We start from the raw sequence: 25,222 nt of genomic DNA, 5'->3' as shown, positions 1-25,222 counted from the left end.
TTGATTTTATTTATTTCTATGCCTATCCTTGTGCTAGTACCACCCTATCTTGTTTATTATAGCCTTGTAGCAAATTTAAAAGTGGGAAGTGTGAGTTCCCCAACTTCGTTCTTTTTAAAGGTTGCTTGGCTATTCTATGTCCATCCCTTGAAATTCCGTATGAATTTTAGGATCAGACCATCAATTTCGGCAAAGAAGCCAGCTGAGATTTTGATAGGGATTGCATTTTCTATGGACTGAATTCTGTCCCCACCCCAAATTCATATGTTGAAGCCCTAACCTCCAACATCATAGTATTTAGAGATGGGCCTTTGTGTGATAATTAGGTTTAGATGAGATCTAAGGGTGGGGCCCTCATGATGAGATTAGTACCCTTAAAACAACAGACACTAGAGAGTTTGCTGGCTGTCCCTCTCTCCCTTTCTCTCTCTGCCATGCAAAGACACAGCAAGATGGCAGCCATCTGCAAGCCAGTGCTGCCATCTTAATAATAAATAAGTCTTTTGATTTATGAGCAAGGGACACCTTTCCATTTATTTACGCCTTGTTTAACATTTTGTGGTTTTCAGAGTATACATTTTGAACTTCTTTTGTTAAATTCATTCCTATGTATTTCTTTGATGCTATTGCCAGTGAACTGTTTTCTCAATTTTATTTTCAGATTGTTTATTGCTATGGTATAGAAATATAATTGATTTTGGTATTTGATCTTATATCTTGAAACCTTGATAAACTTATTAGTTCTAATAATTTTTTAGTATTCCCTGGGATTTGCTATACAAGATCATGTCATATGCAAGTAGAGATTAGTTGTACTTCTTCCTTTTTAATCTGGATGCCTTTTATTTCATTTTCTTCCTTAATTAACCTAGCACGAACCTGAAATGCAATGTCAAATAGAAGTGGCAAGAGCAGACATCCTTGTCTTGTTTTTGATCTTACAGGGAAATGTTATATACAAAATTTCAGTGCTGCAAAAGGAATAGCACTAGCATATAAAATTTTCTTTTTAATTCTCAGCAAGGCAAGTTATTACTATAGAAGGGTGCACCCTTACAGATGGAGCAAAGGTGAGGGTGCACTTGGACAAGGAAGGGGAAGGGGTTCTTATCCCTGAGGCACATGGCCCCTGCTGCTGTGTCTTCCCCCGATTGGCTAGGGTCAGACTGCACCGGCTAAACTAATTCCGACTGGGTAATTTAAAGAGAATGACGGGGTGAATGCTTTGGCGGGAGTCAGGGCAGAGCAGGTAGCAGGTAATCTGAATGAGTTAGGGTGGAGCATGTGATCAGAATGAGTTAGGGTGGAGCAGGTGATAGGAATGAGTCAGGGTGGAGTAGGTAATTGAAAAGGTTGCTTTATGAGGAAGCTAAGTTTAAAAGTAGAAAGCAAAGAATGGAACATACTGACATATTAATTCTTTGAAAAGAAATTTAGAACTCATATCTAACAGAAACATTCGGTCTTTCACCATTAAGTATAATCTTAGTTGTAGGTTTGTCTTTGTTCTAGAAAGATAGTTTTGCTGAATACATACTCTTTCCTTGACAGTTATTTCTTTCAGTACATTAAAGATATTTTTCTGCTGTTTTCTAGTTTCCTTGTTGCTACTGAAAAGTCAGCTGTCAGCCCATTTACCATTTATAGGCAGATGATTTGTCTTTTCTCCCTGGCTACTTTTAAGATTGGCTCTTTGATGATCTGAGGTTTCACTCTGGTATTGTAGGTGGATTTCTTTTAAAGTTTCCTGCAGGAATTTATTAGGTTTTCTGGATTCAAGGATATGTCTTTCAACAGCTCTAGAAAATTCATAGCTGTTGTCTCTTCAAATATTGTCCTCCCACTCATGTTCTCTATTATCTATCCCCAGAACTCTGATTAGATATATATGTCAAGACCTCTCACTATATTCTCCATATATTAGCTTCTTTTTTATTTTTACCACCTTCTCATATTTTTGATCTATTATCTGTATAACTTTTTTTGGATGAAATCTTCTGGTTTATTAATTTTTTCTTTAGCAACATCTAATCTACTATTTAATTTATACATTGAATTAATTTCAAAGATTATATATTTCTATTTTTATAAGTTTTATTTGTTTCCTTTTCAAATCTTCTGCACTATTGCTTATAATGCACTGTTGTTTTTTTGCTCATATTTTCTAGCTTGTTTAAATGTATCAATATATTTATTATGTAATGACAGAAAATTTCAATATACAAAGTTGTTGAGGTTCTGATTCTGCTCGCCATTGTTTCTGTTGGCTCTCATTCCATTATAATTTGTATGTTTTTGACTGACTGTGAGCTACTCATTTTCCTAATAACACTATGTGTGGAGAGTCTTTGAGGCCTGGAATAAAGTTGAGTTCCTCTAAGGAGGAGTATCATTTGCTTTTGCCATTTGCCAAGTGGGAGACCACTGTAACTTAAATTTTCTGCTTGACTCTATTACATATTTTATATATTGATATAAATTTTTATTTATACCAAATATATAACATGAATTTAGTCATGAATCCATGTAAAGGGTGGATTATGGACAGATATTTTTTATTTTATTTTATTATTATTATACTTTAAGTTTTAGGGTACATGTTCACAATGTCCAGGTTTGTTACATATGTATACATGTGCCATGTTGGTGTCCTGCACCCATTAACTCGTCATTTAACATTAGGTATATCTCCTAATGCTGTCCCTCCCCCCTCTCCCCGCCCCCACAACAGTCCCCGGAGTGTGATGCTCCCCTTCCTGTGTCCGTGTGTTCTCATTGTTCAATTCCCACCTATGAGTGAGAACATGTGGTGTTTGGTTTTTTGTCCTTGCGATAGTTTGCTAAGAATAATGGTTTCCAGTTTCATCCATGATGGACAGATATTTTAATAAGTATTTTTTCATAATTTTTTTTTTTTTTTTGAGATGGAGTCTCACTTTGTCACCAGGCTGGAGTGCAGTGGCGTGATCTTGACTCACTGCAACCTCCACCTCCCAGCTTCAAGTGATTCTCCTGTCTCAGCTTCCTGAGTAGCTGGGACTACAGGCACCTGCCACCACACCCAGCTAATTTTTGTATTCTTAGTAGAGATGGGGTTTCACCATGTTGGCCAGACTGGTCTCAAACTCCTGACCTCGTGACCCTCCCGCCTCAGCCTCCCAAAGTGCTGGGATTACAGGAGTGAGCCACTGTTTTATTCCCCTCTACCCAGTGCCAGTGTTGGAACAGGCAAGTTTCCTTGCTCTCTCCCTCTCCAGAGCCAGTTTATTTCTCATCCATCATACACTGAGAACATTTGGGAAACAGCTTTATACATAGGTCTCCTATTGGAGTCCCACTTTGACTAGATGCTGAGCTTTGCTTCCTGTTCTCCACGATCCATTTAGACAACAGAGTAAAAGCTCAAGGTCTCCAAGGTTTAAGATAAACTATCAGGATGAAATAAGGCATTGGGAGTCATAGCAGTGTTTCTGTTTCCATTTTTAGCCTTTGTAGATTCCTTGCTTTCATGTCAGCACGGTAGTGCATGTTAAAAGAGTTGTAAAAGAAATTCATAACAATTTTAGATTCTTTAGATGAGAAAGCTATCTAATAGGGTACTTAATTGTCATGTTGATTACTGTTGGAAATAAAAATCTTCTCATTTCTTTTACCTTTAAGCAAACGGACATTGAAAATATTCAGAAAAATACTGGTCTATTTTTTTCCCCTTAAAATCTCCATTGAAAGAGATTCTACAAACTCTGTGTGGTAAATGTGAAAATGGCCAAATTATTCCTTTCTGTATTAACACCCTTGAAATCTGATGCTGCAGATCTCCCTACCAAAGGCAAAGTTTATTTCTCCATGACCTTGAATCTGGGTTGGCCATTTGGCTTGTTTTGGCCAACAGCAGGACATTAAGCTGAGGTTTGAAAAGGTCTTACCTATTAAAGCTTGTTCTCTCATTGTACTTGGAGCTCTGAGATCACCATATGAACAAGCCCAAGCCAGCCCACTGGAGGATGAAAAGCTGTGTGGAGACACTGGGGTTAGCAGCTTGCCAACCACTGCCAGCAGACCCGCCCGCCGACTGCATATCATCATGATGAGGCCAGTAGAGATAAGCAGAGCTAGAAACTGGGAGATGCTGCCCAGCCAACGCAGAGAATCATGAACTAAATAAACAATTGGTTTAAGCTATTAAGTTTTTGCTTAAGTAAAAGGTAACTGATACACTCTCTTAAGAATATAATCACATAATTATATCCTTAACCACTTTGTAACAATTTCCTTGTCTTTATCCTTTGTCCTGCCTCAATTTCAGAGGGTGTAAAAATAATCACTCACCAAGATATTCTTGCAATTCAACTTATACTAAAGGGGTTTGCCAATACTCAATATAAAATTCAAATCACACCAGTTAAAATGTATCCCGTATATGCATCTATAAACAAATTAGGCAATAGGTATATGTAATTTGTTTGCTCAGTGCAGAGTCTAGTTAGATCATGAAGAAAGAAGTCCAGGATTTTCATAATGGCAGGGGAAGTCACTCTCAGGTGCATGAGACCGAGGCAGTTACTGATATAAAAAGAACCAGGGGTTTCAACTGACCTTAAATTCAATGTAAGCCGGTAGTGTGAAGCGGCTCCTCAGGAAGTCAGTTCAATATCAGTTACATCAACAGAAATGTAGTCTTTTGTATTTGCCAGACCTTGAAAACTGTGATCTGTTCTGAGTATCATACTTTAAGAACGACAGTGACACACTAGAATGGATCAAAGAGGAAGACTCCAGGACAATGACACTGTTGGAATCATTTAAGATGAGACCCAATTTAAGGACCTGTGATATAGTTTGACATGGGGAAGGCCTGGGTACGAGTATCTGAAGAGCAGTCAAAGGGAAAAGCGAATACAAAGTATTCTTCAGACTTTATGAGGACAAATCTAAGATCAACAAAAAAGTTACAAATTTTGGGTCATTTTCTAAACCCACAGGGCAATCCAACATTAGAATGGCTGCTCTGTGGAGCAGGGAAGCCTGAACGAGGAGGTCAACATTTGGAGGCTGGAGAGACATTGTGGAAGGGCGTGTTGCCCCTGGGCCAGAGGGCTCTCTCTGCTCTTTCAGCTGAGTCCCTTTTCCTGCTGCTAATTATCTGTCTTCTTTAGGAGCTCTTAGCTTGGTTGAGTCTAGGATTATATAAATTACCCCTGTGTAAGCTGTAACAATGAGAGATGACTTAACAGCTATGTGCTCTCAAATTGCAAACCTTACCAAGGTCAAGATGTCTCTTCTCCCTTGTTAAACATAACCTTTGAAGATTGCTACACTGTCATAGAATAGGTACTCATCTCAAAAAAAAAAAAAAAACTATCTTGAATTTTATCCAAGATAGTTTGCACTTTCATTTGCTCTCACATTGATTTATAGGCACAAAGCAGGAGTCTCTTCAGATGAGTAAGTTAAGCTTGCAGATTAGTCTTTTTCCTTCTGGGTCAGCACCTGCCCCTCCAAGGTTGCCAGGATCCTTGTCTCCCTCACGTACCAAAACACCGCCCTCATTCTAAGGAAGAATCTCATAAGAAGAGGCTCAGGGAAAGTCTCTTTAGGTCTTTGTAGATATTCCAGCTGCCTGTGTTTGTTCTTTCTGCCCCTGAGGCATGACCTGGTGGTGCAAGAATGGTCAGGAATCTAAGAAGAGAGTGGGGGAGGTGAGCCTCCTACCTTGACAAGTGAAGCATCTGATGTGGAAGTGGTTGTTGTGCACGCGGACCACTTCCCCTTTGCAGGTGTCTCCACAGCGGTAGCACTGGATGACATTGGAGCTGCCCCGTGGATTGTAAGGATTCTGCTGATAAGGAACTGTAAGAGAAACAAAGAGATCACTATCCAGAGGCCCTGATTCTTTACAAAGTCTGCTGCAAGACATTATCATAATTGTAGCTGGAAGAAAAAGTGGAAGGGGAAGAAATGAAGTGCAAAGTATCTTCAATTCATCATCAGGATGACTGCCAAGCTAAGGCAGCACTGAGTGGTATGAGACATGTCTATAGACCTCCTTAAGCAGGCAAGGACTTTTGAGCAAGCATAGCCTTTCCTTGCAAGAACACAAGCCAAATCGCTGAATGAAGACAAATGAGAGGACATAGAGTATTTCAAGGTAGATTATCAGAAATACCATCTTTTGAGTAAGCTTTAAATTAAAATTAGGCCCCAAACTTGTCCAAGGGAATTTGGGACTTGCAATTGACTCAGAAGTTTCAAAGAAGTAGGTGGCTGACCCTGCCTCCAAATGGCTTTTCAGTTAAGCAAGTTACAGCCCCTCTCTGGGACGCAATTTTCATGTCTATCAAATGAGGGTGGTCAAAGGCAGCACAGACTTTTATAAGCAAGGAATGAAGGGAAGAGGAGGCACTCTGGCTGGAGGGAGGCTAACAAGGGAACTCATCTCAAAGCTGCCTTTGAACAGCACTTTCCAGAAGACTGGGAAAATGTTATATGTATACAATTAAGAAAAAAATGCTGGTGGAGATTATGAAAGAGTTGAAGTCCCTGGGAGCTGCAGTTGAGTGGCCAGCATTTGATGATGCTTAAGAGTTCTACTATCTTATTGGGTCTATTATTCTCTTGCTAAGACCATCTCCAATTTTAGTATATGTACTGCCAAAGTGAGAATGCTAAGACCATTTCATGGCTACTTTTCTAGATATCCTTTTCCTGAGATACACTAGGCTTGGCCATTCTAAAATCTAGTCATCTGATATTTCATTAGGCACCTGCCTACAGCACAAAAATCTCAGGGTTGGAAGGCATGTTGGTAGCTGTCTGGTCTGATCTCATTATGCATAAGCTGTTGAGGTAACTTTGCCACTGAGAAACCTACTCTTCTCTCTTATAGAAAACCCCTGTGGCACTGGGGAGAGAATTACTCATTTCTTCAATTCTCACTCAAAGTTGAAGGAATAGTCCAAAAACTTCTGCTCATACCTTATTAAGAGAAGGCTCACTCTTGTCCTGGTTATAAAGATAACCACCTGATTGAAGGGGAATTGCTACCTATAATTTACATATGTAGACTTCCTGGATAAACTCTGAATAAGTATATCATAAATTAATCTGGACTCACAGCAACCTTGAACTACAAAGGAATTTAGAGGTCACCTACTTTGGGGATTCTTGACCCTGTGTTGTAGTTATGTTTGTTCACTGGAAATTTGAACCTTTTCTTCTAGGCACATGGAGGATTGCACATGGTGACTTGCTTGGCAGTGAAATGTGAACTGAAATTGTGCATGCCCCTTCCAATTGGAAGCCTTAGGAGCCAGCATGTGATCTGCTATATTGCCTTTTCCCTAACTCAGGAATGAATGTTACCCCAGATGGTGTGCAGGATGCATCAGCTTGGATCCGGATTGAGGAGTCATGGAACAGAACTGCAAACTAACCCATCATAAACCTCTATCATGAGCAAGAACAAATCTCTGTTGTCATAGCCTCTGAGACTGTAGCATAACCTCGGATCTGACACTCCTCTTTAATTAAATTTAGTGTTACATACATTATCCTGTAGCTTTGTTCGTATTCTCAAAGAGGTCTATGATCTCCAAAACTGATCTCATCTGCCCTCCTCCTTTTAAAGAGGAACAGGAAATCAGGACTTCTGATCATCTCCCATTTACAGGTATCCTGAATCACAAGCATGCTATAGGGCAAAGAGCTGGTTGCTTAGCACTGAAACTGTGGCTTCTGACAACTTTGCTAACTGGGGTGGGAGAATAATATACTTCTCACAATCTTTCTTTCATGCAGTTTATGCACATTATTCATCTATTTTTCTCTGTCTTAAATTCAAGACAAAAATCAAACGAATCAGCTAGTTAACTAAATCATTAATTAACTCATTAAGTAGGTCAATACATGCAAAATATTTCAAAAACTGCATTAAGTGCTCCACAAATGTTCACTGGTATCACGGCCATCACATCCCCCCTACAGCTCTGAGCAATCCTTCCCCACCTCCCAGAATATTCATAAACATTCTCTTTAATCTTATTCTCTTTTCTTTTTCTGATTCTTACTCAATGTTCCCTGGAAAATATTTCACTCTCTCTTCTGCCCTGAATTTGTGAAAAAAATATAGATTCTGTTTATATGAGCAGTGTGGTGATCTACCATTGCCAAGGGAAACAAAGCTGTGAGTCTGAAAATAAAATAAGAACGAATAGTACAATCATCATCATTAATGCTGAGCACTCTTGGAAGTCTCCAACAGTCCCTCCAGGATCACTGCACAAACTTTCATCTACCTCCTCTAATTCAACCTGTCTTATTGTTCAAGACCCAACTTCTAAGATCAATTTGATTTTTTCTAATTGGATTTGATTTTCTGGGAAAGTGGATTTGTGAGCATGGTCTTCCATCAGAACTCAGTCTTTGAACCACCCGGATAAAAAAGCATAAAATCAGAGTGAGGGGAATGGATTAGGAAAATAAAATTTTCTGGGGCTGAAGTAGTGATAGGACCCCAGCCCTAGCCCTGCTGTATCCCCTCAAGAGAAGGATGCTGCTTTGCTGATGCTGCGTGTGGCCAGAGCTCTGATGTTTGTAAATAGTCCCATAAGCAAAAATTAATACATTGTTGGTGTGAGTTCTTCCAGATTGCTGATGTAAGCTGTGATTATAAGCAAGAACTTTCCTCATGCAGACTGGAAGTAGGATCTCTGGGGGTCAATGGAAGCTAGGCTGGGATATGCCACATCCCTGCTCCTGCCCTGGAAGCCAACTCATTTCCAGTAAGATTTTATGTTCTTGGCTAATTAAATCAGGAACTTAATCTAACATTGTTCTGTGTGTGTGTACATGTGTATTGGGGGTGTGTGTTTACTTCTTCCTACCAATCTACAACTGCCCTGAAACATTAAAATTTGTTGATTTTCTGCTGGTTATCATTTCCACTAATTTTTATTTCAGAAAATGCAAAGTTTCAGTCACATGATTTATAATATTTTTCTTATGGATGAATGTCTTTTGAATTCCAAATTGACTTACACATGAATATTTGAACTACCTCTTATGTTAGAAACTGTCTACCCTTGAGAGCAACATTTGAGACCAGTCACAAGCCTAAAAGGACATTAGCTGTGCTCACTTGTGGGATAATCCATGAAGCTGCCATGTTTAGACCTTATGGATTATGTGATCGATTTCTGAAATGTATGCAGAGAACCTCTGGCTTCTTTTAACATTACTGGCCAATAAAGGGTGCCCAAGACAGATATTCCCATTTACTAGCCCTTAGTGCCATCCACTAGAACGTTCTGAGATGATAGACATGTTGTAGACATCTATGCTGTCCAACATAATAGTCACAGGTGACCACTGGGCACTTGAAATGTAGCTAGTGTGACTGAGGAACTTAATTTTAAATTAAATAAAATTTTAATTAATATAAATCTACATCTAAATAGTCACATATGATTAGTGGCTACCATAATGACAGTGCAGCCTGATAGTTAAAAACAACAACAACAACAACAAAAGACAACAAAAACAACAAAACACCAGGCAGAGGGAAAAGAAATGAAACTTGGTTGAATCCTAGAAATATTAAAAAAAAGTACAAATTAATTTAGGAATATCATCTCAGACTAAAATGATTCATTTTTATCCCTAAAGAGTTCTAAAGCTGTACTTAAACAATTTGCAATTGGAACCAATTATACATTCACCCATCCTGAATTTGATCTGGAAACAAAAGATCATGAGCAGTGAAATAAATGCTGATTTTTAAAGAAATCACACACTTTCAGGCACTGAAAGTGAACAATCCTAATCTTTCCAAGAATAAAAGCAAGTAAATCAGTTGCCGATGGCTGTCGGTATAATTTTTTAAGACAAAACAAACAAACAAACAAACAGCTTATTAATGCCCCTGAGATTAAAAATTAGGGATCTGAAACATTAAGCCCTCTTTTATATGCATACCAACTCTTTAGAGTTCTATGAAAAAGTACATCTTAATTCCACAACTAAATTTGTAAGTAAAGCTCTTCCCAAATTTTAGAGATAATTTCAAGTTGTTGGAGCAAAACAACATATTGGAAGGGGAGGTGTGACCGACCTCCGGGTAAATGAAAAGAAGCATGGGAGTTGAATATAACAGTAAACAAATTCAGCATCCAGTTTCTCCACCTGACTTTTCCTCCCTCTCTCATCTGTTATTCTTTGCCTCTGTGTGGCTGGGGTAACCTGGGTTCCAATTCCCTCTCTGCTGTTACCTACTGTTCTAATTTTGGGCACATCATCTAACTTCTTTGGCCCCAATTCCCTCTTTAGAAGAGACTGAACAAAATGATCCATACGGGTCCCTCTTATTACATGATTCTGCCTTGTGTGTCCTCTTCTGCGATTTTTCCTCTCCCTCCACGCTCTCTCCTCTCCAGTAACTGGTCTCACTTTTAAACTAGACTTTGCTTTAAGTTATCAGATTTATCAATCTCTTTTAAAAACAGCTAATGACATGATTCCTCTCCTATAAGCAATGTGACCTAAGTTACGTTCTTTCACTGATGTGCTGCCTGCACATGGTTTTTCCTCTCCTGAGAGTGGCTTGACCTTGTAGATAAAAATGTTTCCACATTTTAATAGAGTGTCTTTAAAGCAGTCTTTAAAAGGTAGGAGCACCTATGCAATGCTGGTGTATAATTAAAAGAGTGGCAAAACTGACTTGGAGACAGCGTAACAACTGTGAATAATTGGCTGGAAGTGTAATATAAACAGTGGAACTTCTGGTTGAAAGGTGAAACATCAAGCAGAGAATCCACTGGTTCAGCAATGAGCACACAGCAGCCCAGGGCCCAGAGGCTGCCACACATGAGCATGCAGGGTGAAGCTGCTTTCACACTCTGGCTTCTCAATTAGAGCCCAAAACTCAGAGTGTTCACAGGCATCTGCTAAATACCAAAGAAGACCCAACTGTGGGTCCAGGCATTTTGCAGGTAGAAAGCAGCTGCCTGAAACATAAAGGTGGGGCTTGTATATGAGAGGATCTGGTACTTCACAGCAGGGGCCTCCGGTTTGATTTCAGAGTTGAGCCAGGGCCCAGGTGCCGATCCTGTTTCCTCCAGTGAGGCCACAGAGTCATGGGATCGTTGCACTGAAAGGGGTGAGAAGCACACAACACAGCGGGTAAGGAATGGATGCTGGAGTCACTGGGCTGGGTTTGGATTCCAGCTCCAACACTTGCTGGTTGTGTGATCCTGAGCAATTTACATAAACCCCGCCTCAGTTTCCTTATCTCTAGAGTAAGAATAACTGAAGTAATTTGTGAGTATTAAATTACTTAAATTATAGAAAAGTGCTTAGTGCATTGCTTGGCCTCAATAAGCAATAATTAATATTAAAGGATCTCTGAATCCATGTCTCCTCACCCCTAACCCAGTGCAGTGATTCTTTCTAAATCACCCCTATCAGCTACCCACTGAGCTTTGCTCAAATATTTCTCAGATTCATTCTCTGACAAGTCCAGCAAAGGTTTGCTAGTTTTTCCTTTTTGCTGACTGCCAAGAAAAAAACCCCTTGGCTGCAGACCATTCACCACTATAAGCAACCTCTTCTTTCTCCCTCTATCTCCGGAGGTCTCTTTGTTTATGGGTTTGTGTGGGCTGCAGAGGTAGATGACTGACATGCTTTTGATATATCCTGCAGAGAAATGTGTGAATTGGGTGTTTCCCTGTGTGAGGAAGAGGGGTTATGATCTATGATATCCTAGGGCGTTGTATTTTGGGCACATCTGCTGTTTCCAGGGGAGGCATCAGTGTGTTGGTTGTGTGTGCTTACTTAGAATAAGTGAGTGATTTGTTTTCTGAAAACTCTGATAGGGAGATTATAAGAGCTGCTTCTGGTAACTCCAAGGACCATGCAGGTGTCACCTCATTGTGGCATTAATCTGCATTCATTGTATGAATACCTGGGACTAGGCTTTAGAGCAGAAAGGGCCTGGGAGGCTATTCGTATACACGAGATTGTGAGCTCCATGAGGGCAGGGACCATGTCTTTCCAGTTCACCATTACACCTCAGTGCCAGGCACACAGTGAGTGCCCATCTCATTGTGTCATTGTTTCATTCGTACTTGCGGAATAAAGAAAAGGATGGCTGAACTGGTCCAGTGGTTTCACTTAACAGATGAGAAAGCTGAGACCCAGAGGACAAGACAGAAGAGGACAAGAAAAGCTCACACAGCAACTGGTGCTTGCCTCAGTGCATGGAGGTATCTGTTCTTGGACCACAAAACGAGAGAGGCCAATCAGAGAGGGTGAGGTGGAAAGAGTTCACAAGAGGGTAAATTATCCTAAGTCTGGAGGTCATGCTGAGATTTAGGGTTAGAGTTAGTGGGTTGGGGGTGCATGTTCCAAGATGCAGAAGCATAGGAGAGGGTTTGGAAGTGAAGCCATGCATGAGGTAATAGGAGCAGTTAATGCACAAGGAAAGATCTTGAAATATAATAGATAATATTTGGAGGGTGGGTCCTCTATGTCAGGCAGTGTCCTCAGCCACTTACATATGTCATCTCATTGAGCCCTCGTAACTCAAAGAGGGGATACTATTATCCTCATTTTGTAGGAGAATGAAACTCAGAGACCTGAGGCCCCTTGTCCAAGGTCACACAGTTAGTAAATGGCAGAGGCAGAATCTGAACGCAGGCAGTCTGATTTTCAAACCCGGGCTCTTACCACTAAGCTCAACTGCCTGCAATGCAACAGTGCCAGTGGAATGGCTACCTCTGGGGAGGAAGTGGGAAGTGGAGGTAAAGGGGCATCTAACTTTTCCCCAATAGTAGTCGTCCATTATCCAGTTGTTTTAAAAAATAATTTAAGAAGATGTAAAAATAATGATTGGAGGTGACTAGAATATAGGCCAGGAAATAGGAAGAGCAATTCAGCATCCCTGGCAGGTGATGAAGAAGCAGTGATTGCTGCTCCACGGCCAGGGATGTCAGCTTTGGGCAGCATCCCTGGCATGGGCAGGTAAAGCCTGACAGGTGTGTGTGCTGGGTTCCAGAGAGATGCAGGCGCTGCAGGTGTTGGCAGCTGCAGCAGGGTGGAGTCCTCTGGGAACCCCTGGGTCCTTTCACAGATGGCCCCGGCTTGGCTGCAGTTTCCCATGTCAGCAGGTCAGTAACACAGCCTGTCTTCCCAGGAGGATGTTGTAAAACCTTTGCTGCAACAGAAACTCCTCCACAGCTTCTCTCTGCCAGGCTCATCAGCATGTTCCATGGTCATGGCGTGTTGCTGGCAACACGGCTCATGCTGCCTTCTTCAGAAACGTGTTGTCAGGACATGTGTCAGAACGGCATGCTCTTGGCCAGCCAAACTGCTCTTGTCTGACAGCCAGCTGCCACATGGCAGCTACAGCGTAAAGGGTTTGGGTTAGATAGACCTAAAGGGGCCTTCACTGCAGTGAGCTTCACAAGCAAGGAGGACTAAATGGCAGCCCATAACATCGGAGAGTTCTTTATTTCTTATATTTCAACTGGTTCCTATTTCAAGATAAGAGAAAATGAAGTTTCAGCTGCCGGATTGCCCGCCCCCCTTCCTCTCCTCTTTCCTCCTCTGCTGTTGACTGTGCCTGTGTCCGTGGGCTCAGCACAGGGCCTCTTTCAAAGTAGTCAAGTAGATCTGTGTTCTCATTTCTTTCCCCAAGATTTTCCTCCCTACCCATGTGCCAGGGAACCATTCCTATTAGCTGGGCATAAAGAAGCCCTTTCTGCCTTCCCTAACTTATGCTTTCTCTAGAATATTTAGCTTTGTGATAAATCCTTCTGTTCTTCTAAAGGGACAGGCTTTTAAAATTCAAAAGCTAGGAAGCCACCCCTTTTGTCCCTGTTTTCTGCTGCCCATCCCTGTCCGAGGCCTTGCTCACTGAATAGAGGGAAAGGCACAAGAGTGGTGGGTAAAGGAAATCCCAGTTAGTATTTCAAAAATACCATCCGGCTACACTTGGTCATGGGTTTTAAGAGCATTATATGCACAGTGGTATAAAAAGTGGCTGAGGAATAAAGAAGATTTGATAGAGAAGGGGAAACACCCCTAGGGTGTCTACCAGTTTGGGCATTTTTTCCACCTTGGAGTGGGCTTCTGCCAGTCACCACATACTCTCTTGTCACTGTTGAGTCAGTTCCCTGTGATCTTTACAAAGCCCCCAGTCAGGAACAGAGGAGCCTGTAAAAATAGCTAAAACAACTAACATTAATGGAGCAATCACTATGTGCCAGGCATTGTGCTATGTGCTTCCTAAGCATCCTCTCATTTAATGCTCATGACTTCATGAGACAGATACCGTATGATCCCCATTTTATATACGAGAATTTGAAGCACAGAGAGGATAATCAATTAGCCTGAAGTTACACCACATGTAAGTTTTAGAGCTAGGGTTCAGACAGGCATCAGTAGGTCTAGAAGGGGCTCAATTTCTTCTCATCTCCTCCCTCTCCAGTGGGTGTTCCATCAGGGCCTCCTTCTGCCCAGTGTATCCTGAAGGAAAGAGGAGGGACTGCCTCGACCCCAGCAGGGAGAACGGGGTTGCCTTGCACTGGAGGCCTACGGTGCCCTTTCCAGCATCTCTTCAGCTTATCTGAAAAATACTATTTGGGTTTCGTCTGGGGGCCTGGAAACTATGTTGGAAATAGGGGAACTTTAGGAAGCCAGCAATTGTCTTTGTGCTATGAGTGACTCAGTCCCCTGGCCTTTGAGCCAGAGGTTTTAATATGTACACAACACTTGCTTCCTGAGATGCTGGCAGGCCATCATGCACTGATGTATTGCGGGGAAATCCAAGGAATCTTAACTGTGAACCTGGCTTTCCTTGACATGGTGGGGAAGTATCAGAGCAGAGGGAATATAGAAAATACCTAGTCTAGAGGTTTCCAAACTTTTTTTTTTTTTTTTAAAGCTATGAAGACTTTCTTGAAATGAAATGATGAAATGGCCTTTAGGTTATACTGTTTCTGTTGCAAACCACGCATGGAATGCAAACCTATGACACCCTGGTCATCGTTCAGGGAAATTCCCTAGACCAGGGGTTGCTTGCATTGGATGTGGCCCCAGACAGACTTTATTTGGATGGCCCGGTGTTTGTTTTTACATCCTTGCAGATCACCATGGTTCCTACCTCTTGTTTTTGCCCTACCCCTGGCCAGCTTCTCTCCTGTACTGCCGGGCACTTTAAGGCCTTGGAGCTATGAGCCCCACCTGGAAGCCAGGCGGATGAATGCAGAGCCGCAGCGACTGAAGTGGGCTAGGGCCTGGAGTGCCACCCCTTGTGACCCCATCCCACCTTAGGGAAGCTTCCAGGTCCCCTTCTGCCCCATCTCGTCCACTTTCCCATCTTGACAAATGCAGCCCTGTGGCTCAGGGTCTCTATGATGCTGGCCACACCAGGACAAGCAGGAAACATTGGGGAAGCTCCAGTTTCAAATCAGGGACACTTGCCTGCGGGCAGGCCAAAACGAAGGCTAGACAATGCGAGTCAGGAAATTCCAGAAGCCATTGCAAGCACCCTCCATTCTTATGGGGCAGAGGTCTACTGAAGGCCCCTTTTTGTGTCCAAAGTGCTCCTCCCATTGCTCAAAGTCCTACGGGACTACCCACTGATGGCCTCCTCAGTCATCTGCTCACTAGAAGCTCATCGGAAGTGATCACGCCATGTGACGGGACCCTTCCCACAGAAATCTGAACTGCTGGCCAGGGCCCCATTCCCCAGGGCTGTGAGGACAGCCCGACCACCATCCAACTCTGTCCCTTCTTCTTGCTCCTCTCTCTCCCTGTTCATTCACTCTCCTCCCCTCTTTCCTTTTCTGCTTTCCTTTCTTCTTTCTTCTCTGTCATACTGCAATTCTTGCTAACATCTGGTTCTTCCTTGGGAGAGAGAACCAGTTCTTTGTCATTCAGTTTTTGTGAGGCCTCAGGGAGGACACTTCCCATCTCCAGGCTCTTGTTTTCCCATTTACAAAGTACAAGAGTTGCATTCTGTCATCTCTGTTTCCTTTCAGTTATAATTTTCTATGCATATTAAACACAAGTCACAACATGACATGTTTTTAGAGGCCAGGCAGGTAATGTAAATGGAAAAATTGACCCAAAGGGACCAATATGGAGAGTCTGGGCCACCTAAAGGGGAAAAAATTACTGGGCCTCAGGGGATTATGGCCATGCACAAATAGGTCAAGGTTCCAAGGAGGCCTATCTGTGGGGGCTGGATCCTGCCTGTGGGCCACCAATTTGGGGTCTCTGCATCCCGACAGATAGATGACCACAAAGTCACTTTTAATCACCATCTGAGGGAAGTCACATGCTCACCACATGCCTGTAGGATCTGGAAGAACAGAATATTCTGAAATGAGGTCTTGCAGAGCCCCTGGGTGGATGGGGGCGCACCACAGAAGCATGACACACTCAAGGTCTCGGTGACATTACTCAGGGGCAGGCGGTGGTTTTCAAACGTTTTTTGACCATGACCCACTGGACGAAATTAATTTTGCATAATGACTCAGTACACAAATATGTGAAACAAAAGTTTCATAGTCAAAACTTAGTACAATCAAAATTTTGTAGTGCACATGATATGTACTGATATTTTATTTTATTTTTTCATTCCATTCTGTTTCATTATTTTATGCCATTTCATTAAAAAATGTTATTTGCACCCCAATACATCGATTTCAGGATCTGGCATGGGTTGCACACATAATTTAAAACTAGGGTATGTAAAAGATCACAAGTCAAAGAATGATAAAAATTCTTCTAACTTTGTGCTGTCCAAAATGGTAGCCATTAGTCATTTGTGATTATTTAAATTAAAATTAATTAAACTTAAAAATTCAGTCCCCCAGTCTAACTAGCCAATTTCAAGTACTCAGTAGCCGCATGTGGCTAGTGGCTGCTCTAGTGGACAATGCAGAAATAGTGTTTTCCTTCTCATGGAGTGTTCTATTGGACATCTGGTCTATGCCAAACTTCACTGTTTGGTAATGAAGAAACTGAGGCACAAGGCCCTTCAAAGAGATATATTTGAGATTGGGAAGGCATGGACCGGGGCCAAACTGATGAAGCCTCAAGGATGTCTGTCAGTGGTCACAAAAGCAGTCAGGATGAGATGTGGGCTTTGCAGATTTATCCTCACTACAGGACTCTCAACCCAAAGTCCACATCCTGTGTTCCATACACAAGCTGTCAGATCCTAACCTTAACCTTCACAGAAAGTAGAAGCCAATTTCCATGTTCTACTGGGCATTTTTGGGAAAGCTTATGTCAGCTGGAGAGCAAATAGGGTATGGAACCTGTCAGATCTGGGTTCAAATTCAGGCTCTGCCTCTCACAGACCTCTCAGTCTGTTTAAGTGTGAGCAAAGTGCTTTGTATCACTAAGCCTTAGTTTCTCCATCTGTAAAATGGGGATAGTAGTATTTTACCTTCCTTTCAAGATTTTTGAAAGAATAAGATGCAATATACATAAAGCGCTTATCACATTTTCTGGCATATGGTAAGTAATAAGAAAAGGCTTACTGTAATAATAATGATAATGATAATAATATTACTGATAAAATGAGACTAAACAGTATGGAGATGTAAAGATAAAGAAAAAACACTTTCTACTCTAAAGGAAGTTCCAGGCTAGGGTAGGGAAGATTGCTTTTTATTGCATCTCTAATGCTAAGTCCAGTACCAGTAGGCATTCGATTTATATGTTTCAAATAAATGACTGACTAAATGACTAAATTATACCCGCAAGTAGCTACAATCTAAGGTAGAACTTGGTAAAAGAATCAGAGAGGACAATACAGGAAGTGAGATGATTTTTATGAATTATTCCTAATTAGGAAGGGGAGGAGAGAGAAAGAAAAATTAGAGAAAGTACCATGGAGAGATGGCATTTTAATTTTTTATGAGGTTGTTGGTACATGATACATGGGACTAAGAAGTCAAGACACAATAAGTAACCAAGAAAAATACAGAAGAAAAAGACCAAAAGACAGTAGCAGGAAAGATAAGGAATATTGAGACATCCTTTGAGATAAGAGAATTTAAAGATTCTCCCCCCAAATCAATGGATGAACATTCCATTTTATCTTTAGGAAACAAAGCATCATTCAAAGTTTCAAACTGAATTTGGGTAGTCTGGGGGAAATATTTAATCTCTGTGAGTATCAGCAAGGAGTTCTCAATTATGGTTTGGCCCATGTATAATGCCCTGCAAACAGCGTTTTTCACCCACAAATGTAGTGGACATCTGTTGTTTTGCCTGCTCAGCATCTGCTCTCTGCTTCATCTGGCAATAGAACCTCTTTCCTGTAGGGAAACCACTCCATGGGGTTTGGGTGGGGCCTGTCCCAGCATGAGGTGGGCGAGTAGTGGTTAGGCCAATTAGAACAGCCCAATCCCCTTTCCGTATGATTGGCAGGCATATGACCTAATTCTCTCTGAGGCTTTTCTACAAGAGCTCTTAGAAAAGCCACCTGGTTGCTAAGCCAAGAGGAGGTAGTCTGGGGCTCCTTTGCCATCTTGCTCCACATGTTGAGAGAAGCTATTAGAGATGAAGAGAGAGAGAGAGAGAAAGAGAGAGAGAGAGAGAGAGAGAGAAAAGAACCCTGAATGCATGCATCATTTAAGTCTGTGGATCTTCCTGGATCCACAGGAAGCCACTGTGCTTCCCAATATACAAACCAATATGGTACACCGGAGGGTGGGAGGAAGGATCAGGAAAAATAACTAGTAGGTGGTAGGCTTAATACTTGGGTGAGGAAATAATCTGTACAACAAACCCCCATGACACAAATTTACTTATATAACAAACCTGCACAAGTACCCCTGAACTTAATATAAAAGTTAAAAAAAGAGATAGAAGCTAGTTTGAGTTAGGGTTTTTTCACTTGGAATGAACTAATTTATGTCCTAATTACTCACAGTTCTCCATCAAAATCACAATCTTCCATTAATTTAAACAAACATTTCAGGGCCACTTCATGCTGATACACCTAGTGTATCTAACATGAGCCATAGCATCTTGTGGAAGATAGAATGATGAACCAGGTGAACATGGCCCCTGCTCTCATGTGACTCACACTCCAGTGGGGGGACAGTGGGAGAGGAAGAGGAGTATTGTGGCAGACACAGTTGCTTCCCAGCAGCCACTCCTTCTTCTGTGAACAGAATCTCTCTTTCCTGGAGGAACCAATTTTTGTTTACTCTCCCCTGAGCAGCCATGTCTTTTGAGAAAGGTTGTGACCTTTCCTGACTTGGGGAGGGAATCTCGTTTGGTGAAAATTGATCCTAGTAATCTCATTCCTTTGCCAATGATTTAATTTAGGCAAAGACATGTGAAATACTCCTGGCTAACGAGACACCAGGGAGGTCCCCTGGAGTGGGAGAGGGTCCTGGGAAGGTTTTCTTGGATGGAGGTTGTTATCCACATGTGATGCTGGAACTGCAGCCCTGGAGTCCATGATGGATTCTGAGGGGAGATCCCCTTAAGATGGAAGGAATCTGGGTCTTGACGGTGTTGCTGAGTCTCTGAATTAGCCTATCTTGGAACTGGCCCTTTCTGGGTTTCCTGTTATGTCAAATAAACGTGTTTAGATTGTTCAAGCCAGTTTTAGCCGGGGGCTGTCGCTTGTCGCTGCAAACATTCTAGCATCTACGCAGTTAGGAAAGCTTTCTGGACCAGCTCTGGATATGAAAAAATTAGCCAAGCAGAGTTAGGGTGAGATGGGGGGTGGGGGGTCCTACAGCAAAGTTTGTCGTTGGGGGGTCCTACAGAAAAGTGAGTGGTGGGAAGGAACTGGAACAGGTTCCTTCAAGGTGCTTTCACTGTATGAGTGTTTCTCAAAGTGGTATCACCTGCTTCAGAATCACCGGGGTGGGGAGCGGGATTGTTAAAATACATATTCCTGGGCCCTATCCCAGACTTACTGCATTGGGCTTTACATTTTAAACAAGCTCCTCTGGAGATTCTTTTTCTCACTAAAGGTCAAGAAATCTTGGGCTAGACTAGAAAGAAGATCTTCACACAGTCTTCAGCACTGACAGAATTTTAGAAATCTTGATATCTGATACTAATGTGTATCAAAAGCGCTGTCACCATATCATGTGCCAATATCCTTCAAATATTACAAAGTATATTTTCTCTGATGTGTTTGCCAACTTTCACAAATGTTAAAAAAGTCAACTGGCATTGAAAAAAATGTCCCAATACAGCTAGATTAAACACATACTTAATGCACTCAGCCCTGGCAGATGGTTTTTCTTTTCTAAAGTTGTTGTTCCTTTTAGGAAGAGCTGTTTTTGGTGTTATTAAAGCCATCTCCCATCAGGCAGAGATGAACAACACAGGTGGCTATGCTGGCAGAGAGATGGGCAGATGGGCAAAGGTGTTTTTCCTCACTCCGTCGTGTCTTCCGAGCCCTGTCCCTTCAGATTTCAGAGCCAGCATGTGATGGTGTCACTTGTGCAAGCCAAAGTCAGTCTTTCAACATGACAAATTAAAATTCATCATTGGCCCCTCATATTCCCCTTCCTGGCCTACTCATTACCAAGCCATATAGACCAATCCCTTACAGAGCACTTGAGCTCAGCCGACTGTCTTCATCTCTTCCAGCCATAGCCCAGCAACAGGCATCTTTCGCCTGGGCTACCACAGTAGCCTTCTACCGCATCTCTTTTCTAGTTCACCAGTTCTCTATTGGGGACAATTCCTTGACCCCTATATCTTGCCCAGCAGTCATTTGACAATGCCTGAAGACATTTTTGGTTGTCACAAATGGTGTGTGTGTACGTGTGCGTGTGCTATAGGCATCTAGTGGGTAGAGGCCGGGGAGGCTGCTAAACATTCTACAATGCACAAGACAGTTCTTCCTTCTCCCCTCAATGCAGAATTATCTAGTCTAAAATTCACAGTGCTAAGTTGAGAAATCGTACTTTCCATGGATCCCCTCCATCCCACAGATCTCAGGTCAAAGGCCCTTCGCTGACTTCCCTCAGGAGTATAAACCCTACTTTCGTTGGTTCCCATAGTCCTGGGTACTCTCTGTTGATTGCACTGCAATCAAGGATGTGTTTGTATAATTAGTTGTGCTTATTTGCTTAATGTTTATTTCCTCCATTGGGCTCTAAGCTTGATGAGGGCAGGGATGGTATCTCTTGAGCTTATCTCTCTAGTCCTAATTCTGAGCATGATACCTAGCACACTGTGGTTTACAAGAAACATTTAAAAAATAATTTACTTTGTACAATTCACGTGCAATTAAAAAACACAATGATTAATATAGCTCTTGTCTATAAGAAAATGACATCCTCGTTGAGACCATCTGAAAAATCTATACTACAAGATGAGAAGTGTCTTGTAGTGTAAGAAAAGCATAGTCAGGCTACTGCAATGTTAGCAGTTCTGAAACTTTTTGGTGTCAGCACTCCTCTGTACTCTTAAGTTTTATTGCAAACTCTAAAGAACTTCTGTTTAGATGGGTTACATCTATAAATATTTATCATATTAGAAATCATATCAGATATTTTTTAAAAACAAAAATACACAAGCACAGATTCCAACAGCCATCAGGGTGATGGCCTCATCACACATCACCTCTAAAAAACTCCACTGTAGTAAAACAATGAGAATGAAAGAGGCAAATAACTTCTTAGAATTATTATGCAAATAGTATTATCTTGTGGACTCCTCGAGGGGTCTCAGGGACTTCAGGGATTCCTGGAACATCTTTAAAAGCTGTTGTACTCTAGAAATCCTGATGCTATAGACATAACACCTTGAAGAGGAATCAGAGCAAGTTGCTTGTAAATGCTCCATCTCAGCTGGCTCTTGAAAGATGGGTGGCATCAGGACACCCCACATAGACAAACATCTCTTCTGCTGGCCCACTGAATGGCTCCACAGCAAGAATAAGTAAACTATGGCTCAGGGACAATTCTGTCCCACTAACTGTCTTTGTAAATAAAGTTTTATTGGAACATAGTCTTGCTTACTCATTTACATATTATGTATGATTGCTTTCAGGCTACAATAGTGGAGTTGAGTAGTTGCAACAGAGACCACATGACTGCAAAGTCTAAGATATTCACCATGTGGTCCTTTACAGAGAAAGTTCGCCAACTTTTGTTCTTTAGAATGTCTGCAAAGGCAAAGAGTTCAGTAAAAACTAAACCTGATGTCAAATGACTTTTTAAATGTACTCCTTGTCTCTAAATTAGACTGGCGGTTAAAGAGTGAGGAAGAAAGATGGGAAAGAACATACTTTCATCAGGTGGGGTAAAAAGACCACTAGCTTGGTGAGCCATGCTGAGACTTCTAATTCTCTAACATACTGGGAGACTTGGGGCAAGTCACTTACCCATTTTGGAATGCTAAAGAGGATGGAACATACAGGGGAAAATTTCCCAATGGCCAGAGCTGCCCAGGGATGAAATAACTGCTTCTCTAGGTAGTGAGCTTTCTGCATGTGGGAAGTTGGCAGAGGCTGCATGATCACTATGCCAAGACAGATGGGAATCAGACCTTTGAGAGTCAGATGCATAACCGTATTAAGTCAGGGAGCACTGACTAAGTGCTCAAGGGTAGGTCATGCAAGTGAGTGACATCAGTTGGGATAAGACAAAGGGAGTGGGAGATTGTGGCTAAACAGGCACAGTCCCTACTCAGTTCCAACTGATTCCTACCAGGTGGGGACATGGGCTCAGTAAAACCAGAAATACGGATTTTAAAGTAAAACTCCCAGTTTTTATATCTTGGCTCAAATATTTAAAAAATAAATGAAAAGAATACTATGTGAGCCAACTAAAACACATTAATGGATCATTTTCTCACCCAGGCCATGAGGATAAAATAAACTTTGGTGCCATTGCCAGGTTAAATATGCTTAGATTCTAAGCAAATAAAAGCAACCCTTTGAGGGGTTTTTGATTTTCAAAGTATCTTAACATCATATCTCGTATTTTTGTTATTCAATAGCATAGTCAGGACTAGCACCCAGTACTTGTGACTCTAAGCCTAGTGTTCACAGGATGGCTGCTGATGCCACCACAGCAGAAGAAAGATCTGCACTTAGAGGTGTGGACGGAATGGAATGAAATAAATATGAGTAGTGAAGGGAGGAGAATTAATCAGAATGAGTGTACAGGGAGAAAGGTCTTTCCAGGAGGTGCAGTAGACATGACTAGGGCAGCGTACATACAGAAGACAATCCATTTGGAACCACATGCATGATATCAAGTGAACAGCTACTTCAGGGAGACCTTCTTTTGACTTCAAAGGCTTAGCAGCCAATAGATTCCTTTTTCACTTGAGCTAGTTGGAACTGGGTTTTGGTTACTTGTACTCTAAAAGTTCTTACTAATACAAAGTCTTAAAGAGGAGATTAAAGGTTTGCACTATTATAGTGCAAGAACAACCAAAAACAATACATAAATGTGTTCCAATAAAATGTATACATAAATGTATTCAATTCAATGCATAAATGTATTCCCAAAAATGTGTTCCAATAAAAATTTATATACAAAGACAGGTAGTGTGTCAGAATTGACCCTTGAGCCATAGTTTATCCACTCTTGCTACAGAATCATTCAATGGGCTAGAGAAGTGTACAGAATCATTCAATAGGCTAGAGAAGAACTGATTATACCTATTTTACAAAGCCTGCTCAGAGATTATTTGCCTGGGTTATTAGACTAGATGACCTTGAAGGCCCCTTCCCACTGTAAGATTCAAGGATGCTTTGAGTTGATTTTGTCTTAAGTATATAGAGGTAGAATCTCTACTTTCAATTCAAGCTATGTTCAGAAACTATGTTTGGAATGAAATGTGTCCTCCAACAAAAAGCCTCCAACCATAATTACCAGTTCTACAACTGAGCATATGTTGATGGAAGCCTCGATTCACAGTGAGCCAGTTAAAATGCAAGAAAGGGACAGCTAGCAGATCTTTCAAGTTAGAGTCCAGGCTGTTAATTACTTTTGTAAAAGAAATACATAAACATACAGATGGCAATTACAGTAAATATGATCATCTACATATAAATATAAAAATCCTACCCACTCCTCAAGGCCTATCTCATATGCAACATACTTCTAGAAATAATTCCTGCTTCTCCCCTCCTCCCTCTCCAAATATGAGCTTTCTTTAAAAAATCTCATGTCATGCGCTTCTTATGGATAAGCAGTGGTTCTCAAACGGATGCATTCTCAATCCTGATGCATTCTCAAACGAGTATGCATCAGAATCCTTGGATGTCTTGTTATAACACATGACCCAGGGTTTTTGACTCAGGGGATCCAGGGTAAGGACTGAAACTGTGCATTTCCAGCAAGTTCCTAGATGATGTTCATCCTGTGGGTCTGGAGACTACATTTTGAGAACCACTGACCTACAGCATAGTTTACCTATAATGTACCTACGTTTTCATTTGTTTTATATCTTTATCAGACTGCAAATTACTTGAGGAGGGATGCTACTCAGTTCTCTGTACCCTGGAGTATTCTTTTGGCCACTCAACAAACATTTGGACACACCTACGGGGTGAGCTGAGGAGTTAAGATTTTGGTCAGCATAAACGTGACAGCTGTTTCCCACAAAGGGTATTTCTTGAGCCCGCAAGGAAGGCAAATGCAACACACTCGTTCCCACGAAACAACTGGCACAGGAAATTTCTGTGGCTAAACCACGCTGTAATGGAAATCACAACACGGTCAAGCCCACCATTCTGGTGGAAGAACAAAACCCAAATGAAACCCGTCAAATGATTATGCAACTTTTACTACATATAATGTGGTTACTGCACTTTAGGGGAGTGGGCAATAAAAAATAATAGAAATACTAAAGACTATCTAAATACCCTTTATAGGAAATCCAATAAAAAAGTATGTTGGAAATACAAAATGTTGACTTGTTGTGTGACCAAACAAGAAGGGCTCACCTGGGGAAAGACCATCTTCCCTAAAAGTAGCAACAAAGGAAGCAAAGACACCTCCAGACAGTGACGGATAAGCACAGACTTGAAATTAGGGGAAGAGAAAATGTGAGGAGGGACTCTGTGATGGTTGAATTGTGTCCTCCTGTCCCTGTCTCTCTCACCCCCCAAATTCACGTGATGAAGTCTTTACCCTCAGTACCTCAGAATATGATTTTATTTGACATTAGGGTTTTTAAAGAGAAAATTAAGTCAAACTGAGGTCATTAG

General features: G+C 41.5%; 1 protein-coding gene across 5 annotated transcripts in view; it reads right to left on the bottom strand.

The window, feature by feature from the left end:
* Positions 1-25,222, bottom strand: part of ABLIM3 (actin binding LIM protein family member 3) — a 118,919-nt gene that overhangs the window by 71,616 nt on the left and 22,081 nt on the right. For all 5 annotated transcript variants that reach the window (XM_058440013.1, XM_058440015.1, XM_032158307.3 and 2 more), the window contains exon 3: positions 5,713-5,850. In XM_058440013.1, coding sequence (XP_058295996.1) covers positions 5,713-5,850 — 138 coding nt within the window. The remainder of the gene's footprint in view (positions 1-5,712; positions 5,851-25,222) is intronic.

Source organism: Hylobates moloch, unplaced genomic scaffold, assembly GCF_009828535.3.
Source record: "Hylobates moloch isolate HMO894 unplaced genomic scaffold, HMol_V3 SCAFFOLD_6, whole genome shotgun sequence".
In the NCBI taxonomy this organism is placed as follows: domain Eukaryota; kingdom Metazoa; phylum Chordata; class Mammalia; order Primates; family Hylobatidae; genus Hylobates; species Hylobates moloch.
This window is presented reverse-complemented; position numbering and strand designations above follow the sequence as displayed.